Here is an 8077-nt window from a genome sequence, read left to right as displayed (position 1 = left end):
AAGTCAGATGTTTAACTGACTGAGCCACCCAGGCTCCCCATCAAATCTAATTTTTAAAGTAGTTAACTTTAGGGATGCCTGGGTGGCTCAGTTGGTTAAGTGTCCAACTTCAGCTCAGGTCATGATCTCATGGTTCGTGGGTTCAGGCCCCACATCGAGCTCTGTGCTGACAGCTCAGAGCCTGGAGCTTGCTTCAGATTCTGTGTCTCCTCTCTCTCTGCCCCTCTCCCGATGATGCTCTGTCTCTGTCCCAAAAATAAAATAAAACATTTTTTAAAATTGTTTTAATGGTTAACTTTAGGAGAAGGGAGAGGAGATGGTGGAGGAGAAGGAGGACCCCAGGCTTGTCTCATCCCATGAACATACTAGATAACTATCAAATCATTGTAAGACTCCAGAAATCAACCTGAAGACTGACAGAACAAACTCCACAACTAAAGCTCTGGAGAGAAGAAGCCATATCGAGGAAGGTAGGAAGTATGGAGATGTGGTTTGGGGGAGAAATGGATCACAAGTGCTATGAAGATGAGGGAGCCCTGATCACAGAGAAAGGAGAGGGAGAGAGAGAGAATGGAGCACACAGGGGAATGCACAGGAGAACACTTCCCCAAAGTCATTGGGTGGGAAAACATGAGGGGCTAGTTTTTGTGAGTTCTTACAATGAGTGGGGGTTGAAGAATGGACTTTGAAAGATCAATGACTGAGATAGAGCCCTGAGGGTGTTGCCCTACTCCCAGAAAAAAGGCAGGTAAACTAACTGGGGCAGATGATGTGGAAACAGTGATCTGAAAAATGCTTGGAGTAGGCAGTGGGGAGATTATTCACTCCTCTCAGAGTGCTTCCCTGAGAGGCAGATACCGTGGAGATGCCTCTCTGAGGACAAAGGAGCTGGTTGGAGCCATTTCCCTTCCCTGTCCCTCATCTTAAACACAGAGCCACCTGCAGAAAGCAAAGTAGCACCCACAGGGCTGCCTACCTGCTTACACCAAGTCCCACACCTATGCATTCTGGTAGGACTGCCCTTCTTGATCAAGCTTGCCTCAGTACCAGCTTAGTCATCCCCTTCCCCAGAAGACCAGCAGAAACCCCTGCCCACACCATGTCTCCTAATCAGAGAGTTCTACAGGGCTTTGGTTCTAGTGGAAGTAGTATCAGGTCTTACTTAACAAGCAGACCAGAGCACATCTAGTTAAAACTCACCACACTCTGACCAAGGACCAAAGAGTGCCCACTGCAGGCAAAGAAAGCCTCTGCAGACAGCTGGCCTGAAGGACTGAGCAGCCAAAACACAACAGCAGAGCTCATGCAACATACACCAGAGATACTCCCTGAAGCAACAGGCCCTGGACACTATATGACTTCTTCTTCATAAAGCCACTACTCTCAGGAGCAGGAAACTGGCTTTTCTAACACAGAGAAGGCAGAAACTTAAAACAGATATAAGTAACATGCCTGATTGAAAATTTAAAGCAATAATCACAATACTCAAGGGGGCTTGAGAAAAGAATGGAAGACTTCAGGGAGACCCTTACCACAGAGATAAAAGAGTTAAAAAAGAAACTGTCAGAAATGAAAAACATAATAACTGAGATTGGAAACAGGCTTGATGCAATGAACACAAAGCTGGAAGAAGCAGAGAAATGAGTAAGTGATAAAGAAGACAAAATAATGGGAAATAAGGAAGCTGAACAGAAGAGAGAAAAATTTATGGAACGTGAAAATAGACTTAGGGAACTCAGTGACTCCATCAAATGTAATAATAGTCGTATTATAGGAGTCCCAGAAGAAGAAGGGAGAAGGGGGGACAGAAAATAATACCTGAAAACTTCCCTAATCTGGGGAAGGAAACAAACATCCAGACCCAGTAGGCACAGAAAACTCATCAAAATCAACAAAAGCAGGACAACATTAAGTTACATTGCAATTAAATTTGTAAACTATATTGATAAAGACAAAAGAAGACAAAAGAAGTCCTTAACTTACAAGGAAAGACCCATAAAGCTAGCTACAGATTTCTCAACGGACACATGACAGGCCAGAAGGGAGTTACATCATAAACTCAAGCACTGAATGGGAAAAATCTTTAGCCAAGAATACTCTATGCAGGAAAGCTATCATTCAGAAAAGAAAAACAGATAAAGAGTTTCCTAGACAAAAAAAAACTAAAGGCGTTCATGACCAGCCCTGCAAGAAACATTAAAGGGGATTATTTGAGTAAAAAGGAAAGACCCAAAGTGACAAAGACAAGAAAGGATCAGAGAAAATCTCCAGAAACAATGACAAAACAAGTAATAAAATGGCACTAAATACATATCTATCAATAATTACTCTGAATATAAATGGAGTAAATGCTCCAATCAAAAGACACAATAGTGTCTGGGTGACTCAGTCAGTTAAGCATCAGACTCTTGGTTGTGGCTCAGGACATGATCTTGCAGTCATGAATTTGAACCCCACATCAGACTCTGTAAGCTGGGCATGGAGCCTGCTTGGAATCTCTCTCTCCCTCTCTCACTGCCTCTCCCCTACTCATGCTCTCTGTCTCTTTCAAAATAAATAAACATTAAAAAACAAACAAACACAGTGTGTCAGAATGAATAAAAAAGACAAGATCCATCTATATACTGCCTATAAAAGACTCATTTTAGACCTAAAGAACACCTGCAGATTGAAAGTGAGGAGATGGAGAAACATTTATCATGCAAATGGGTGTCAAAAGAAAGCCAGAGTAGCAATACTTATATTGGAAAAACTAAACTTTAAAATGAAGACTGTAAGGAGGGATGGGCATGGAGGAGGACACTTGTGGGGATGAGCACTGAGTGTTATGTGGAAACTAATTTGACAATAAACTATTTGTAATAAAATAAAATAAAATAAAATAAAATAAAGACTAACAAGAGATGAAAAGGGCACTATATCATAATAAAGGGGACAATTCAACAAGAAGACAATTGTACATATTTATGTACCCAACATGAAAGCACTCAAATATGTAAAATAATAATAAATATAAAGTAACTAATTGATAATAATGCAATAATAGTAGGGGACTTTAACAACCCCATTACAGATCATCTAAATAGAAAATCAACAAGGAAACAAGGGTTTTGGATGATACACTGGACCAGATGGTCTTAACAGGTACATTCAGAACATTCCTTCCTAAAGCAGCAAAATACATATTCTTTTCAAGTGCATATGAGACATTTTCCAGAATAGCTCACATACCAGGTGACAAATCAGGCCTAACAAGTACAAAAAGATTGAGATCATACCATGCATATTCTCTGACCACAATGCTATGAAACTTGAAGTCAACCACTAGAAAAAAATGGAAAGAACATAAATACACAAAGGTTAAACAATATGCAACTAAGCAATGAATGAGTTATCCAGGAAATAAAAGAATAAATTTTAAAAATACAATTTCATTTCAAATGAAAATGAAACACAATGGTGCAAAACCTTTGGGATGGAGCACTGTTACTTAACATAGTACTGGAAGTCCTGCCCACAGCAATCAAACATAAAAAAATAAAAGGCATCCAATCGTCAAGGAAGAAGTCAAACTTTCACTATTTGCAGATGACATAATACTCTATATAGAAAACCCAAAAGGCTACACCAAAAATATTGCTAGAACTGATACATGAATTCAGTAAAGATGCAGGCTAAAAAAAAAAAAATCAATGTACATAAATCTGTTGCATTTCTATTCACCAATAACGAAGCAGCAGAAAGACAAATTAAGGAATCGATCCCATTTACAATTGTACCAAAAACCATAAGTTACCCATGAATAAACCTAGCCAAAGAGGTGAAAGACCTGTACCCTGAAAAGCGTAAAACACTGATGTAAGAAATTGAAAAGGACACAAAGAAATGGATATAAAATCCATGTTTATAGATCATAAGAACCAATACTGTTAAAACATCTATACTACCTAAAGCCATCTACACATTTAATGCGATCCCTAGCAAAATACCACCAGCATTTTTCCACAGAGCTAACAAGTAATTCTTAAATTTTTATGGAACCACAAAAGACCCTTAATAGCCAAAGCAGCACTGAAAAAGAAAAGCAAAGCTGTAGGCATCACAATTCAGATTTCAAGTTATATTACAAAGCTGTAGTGACCAAACACTGTGGTACTGGCAGAAAAATAGATACATAGATCAATGGAATAGAATAGAAAACCCAGACGTGAACCCACAACTGTATGATCAATTAATCTTTGACAAGGCAGGAAAGAATATTCAATGGGAAAAAGACAGTCTCTTCAACAAATGATGTTGGGAAAACTGGACAGCAACATGCAAAAGAATGAAACTAGACCGCTTTCTTACTCCATACACAAACATAAATTCAAAATGAGTTAAATACCTAAATGTGAGAAATGAAAATGATAAAATCCTAGAGAGAACACAGGCAGTAAACTCTTTGACATCAGGCTTGGGAACTTATTTCTAGATGTGTCTCCTAACACAAGGGAAACAAAAGCAAAAATAAACTATTGGGACTTCATAAAAAAAAAAACAAAAAAAAAAAACTTCTGCACAGTAAAGGAAAAAATCAGGCAAACTATAGAATGAGAGATGATATTTGCAAATGATATATCTGATAAAGGGTTAGTATCCAAAATGTATAAGAACTTATAAAATGCAACACCTAAAAAACAAATAATTCAATTAACAAATGGGCAGAAGACATGAATAGACATTTTTCCAAAGAAGACCTACTGATGGCCATCAGACACATGAAAAGATGCTCAACACCACTCATCATCAGGGAAATACAAATCAGAACTACAATTAGATATCACCTCACACCTGTCAGAATGGCTAAAATCACCAACACAAGAAACAACAGGTGTTGGAGAGGCTGTGGAGAAAAGGGAACCCTCTTGCATTCTTGGTGGGAATATATACAGGTTCCTCAAAATATTAAAAATAGAACTACCCTATGATCCAACAATTGTACTACTGGATATTTACCCAAAGAATACAAAAATACTAATTCAAACTATATATGTACCCTGATATTTTTAGCAGCATTATGTACATTAGTCAAACTATGGAAATTGCCCAAATATCCACTGACTGATGAATGGATAAAGAAAATGTGGTATATATATATATATATATATATATATATATATATATATATACAATAGAATATTATTCATCCATTAAAAAAAAAGAAATCTTGCCTTTTGCAAGGATGTGGATGGAGCTAGAGAGTATTATCTTAAACAAAATAAGCCAGTCAGAGAAAGACAAATACTATATGAGTACACTTGTATGTGGAATTTAAGAAAAAAAAACAACAAACAAGCATGGAGAAAAGGAGAGACAGCGAGGAAAACCAAGAAACAGACTCTTACCTATAGAGAACAACTGATGTTACCAAAAAGGGGGGAGGGGATAGGTGAAATAGGTGATGAGGATTAAGGAGAGCACTTGTGATGAGCCCCAGGAATTGTATGGAAGTACTGAATCACTAAATTGTAGATCTGAAACTAATATTACATAGTTTGTTAACTAACTGGAATTTAAATTAAAAAAAAATTTTAATGGTTAACTTTATTATTGGGTACTGTGACAAGTGCTACCAAATAAACAAAATGAATAAATATAAATAATTGTGAGATGATTTTTCCTACCGTTTGTGGTGATTCCATTTTTTGACTAGCCAGATTATGAATGTCAGGTGCCAAGAGTAAACTAAAAACTCCTTTAATTCCAGACCATGCTATAACAATTCCCCATCTCCAGTTATAGTCATAATTTGCTTGCATCAGAAGAGGGCTCACTAACACAATAGTAAGTAACCTGTGGAGAAAAAAAAATTTTTTTAAAATCACACCTTATGTATTAATGTTATTTGTGGTGGACACTACTAAAAACTAAATTTCATAGAAATTTTTTTCAGGAAAGAGAAAATAATTCAGTTTATTGATGTCATTCAACTTTTCTGGGAAGAAACAAATCTACTGTCTAAATTTTGCATAGGATACTCAAATCTCAAAAAACAGTGCTAGAAATTTTATATAAATATAAGAAACTATCATTAATACTTGGGCACTTTTTTGGATTTGGGTAGTATATTTCTGAGAGAAGTTTCTTCAAATAACATTGACAAGTTCATCTATTCCCTGGAAGACCATGACTAGATTAGAAATGAGGCCAAGAGGATGCGCAGATGATGGCCAAAAAGTAAAATTATTGTAGGCAAATTAATAAACTTAGCTTAATCAAATTTCTCTTGAGCTTCCATGAGAATCATAAACACCACATAAATAATTTCAATCTGTGCCTATTTCTCTACATATCATTTTTCTTTTTCTTTTCTTTTTTTTTCAGAATAGTTGAATAACAATAGTTGACCGACTATTAACATAGTGATCCAACAACTCTATTCTTATGCTATGCTTACCATAAGTGTCTACAGATCATTTTTCTGTAAGACTCTGTACCAAAAATTTAGAATCTGTGTTTAGGAGATCTGCACCAAAAGAATATCAGTACTATCCCTCAAATGAGATTTCAGCAGAAATAAAAGTGACATGTTCTTAGACTCAAAAAATATATTGTGTATCAGTTACTCAGAGGGGAATTTCATAAGACAGTTTAGAGGATGCCTATCACTGAGAAACAGAAAATCTGCAATTACCATCTATAATGTACGTAATGAATTTGGGCTAACTCCTCTACCTTGCATTTAAACCTTTTGCAAAGCAATTCTTACCAAACTTTTCAGCCCTACTAAATGATTTTTCTCTGAAATACCCTCTAGTCCTGACAAAATGGAACAACTCATTCCATTGCCTGATAACCAAAACCAGAAAAGCAGTGTCGCAAGGGCTCTGGAGTCGATCTATCAGGGTTAAAATTTAGGCTTCTTTCTCTAACCATGTAAAATTAAACAAGGTCTTTAACCTCTCTAAGCCTCAATTTTGTCACTTGTAAAGTAGAGACAATAAATAATAATAATTGTATTTGCCTCAGAGGATTATTCTGAAGATTCAATTACATGGGGCAACATTCATAGGGCTTACATGGGGCATTCATTCATAGAATGATGTTTTGAATGTGGTCAGCACTCAATACTTGTTAACAATAATTATGTCCAGGCCTTAGGTTGGCACATTCTCTAAAATGTTTTTCTCAACAAGTCTTTTCTGGAAAGCCCACCCATACTTTGAGGGCCCCTTGGGCTGACTCCTTCCACTAAAGCCCCTCCTCTAGGGAGGCGGAACCATAAGTTCCCACAAGATCTCTGGTACTATAGCCATTTGACTTTGGGCAAGGTACTTGGCCTTTGTTGGCCAGTTTCTTCATCTATAAAATTCTCATTTCCTAGTGTTGTTATGAAATGAAATGAGATGCCATATGTGTAGCTGAGTCGAACAATGTACAAAAAACCAGTTATCTTTCTTCATGTTCTATGACCAGACTCAACTTGCACATGAGCCTCCAAGTTAGAAACATAAATTGCATAAACATCCTTCTGTGTGAGAGTGGCATGAGAAAGAAACATAAATTGCATACACATCCTTCTGTGTGAGAGTGGCATGCGGTGACCTGAGAGTCAGCAAAAGCAAGGTCCCTTGAGAACATCTTATAAAGTAAGCTCATTGGCCAGGCCTATCCTAAGTGGAAATGACAATGTTTTCAGAGACACTGTCATGAATTCTTATTGAAGACACAACCGCCAAGACAAGTGGCAAATGGCATTTGAGAGAAAACGTGCTCATGGGGATTGAGTTTAAACCCCAATTCTGCCCTTCAAGTTGGGTAACTCTAGGCAAGCTTTTAACCTCCCTGGGCTTCATCTGTGAAACGACACAGTAACACCTACTTCATAGGGTTCTATGAGTATTAATGGCATAATGTACATGGTAAGGGCTTAATAAATGGCTTTATCATAGCTATAGATGATAATAAATGAGGATGAAAGTCAACAAAAATGTTAGGAGTCATTAATCAGGTCCAGTGTTGCTCCACCATTAACAAAAATGTTGAAACGGCTTCCTGGATCTCATCTCCAGAGATGCAATTCAGTGCATTGAGA

General features: G+C 37.1%; 1 protein-coding gene across 1 annotated transcript in view; it reads right to left on the bottom strand.

Moving 5' to 3' along the window:
- Positions 1-8077, bottom strand: part of SLC9C2 (solute carrier family 9 member C2 (putative)) — an 83902-nt gene that overhangs the window by 49436 nt on the left and 26389 nt on the right. The window contains exon 9 of the mRNA XM_039242365.1: positions 5667-5835. Coding sequence (XP_039098296.1) covers positions 5667-5835 — 169 coding nt within the window. The remainder of the gene's footprint in view (positions 1-5666; positions 5836-8077) is intronic.

The sequence above is a fragment of the Hyaena hyaena genome, unplaced genomic scaffold (genome assembly GCF_003009895.1).
Source record: "Hyaena hyaena isolate Hyena2069 unplaced genomic scaffold, ASM300989v1 scaffold_209, whole genome shotgun sequence".
Lineage (NCBI taxonomy): Eukaryota > Metazoa > Chordata > Mammalia > Carnivora > Hyaenidae > Hyaena > Hyaena hyaena.
Note: the sequence above shows the minus strand (reverse complement) of the source record. Positions and strands in the feature narration are given on the sequence as shown.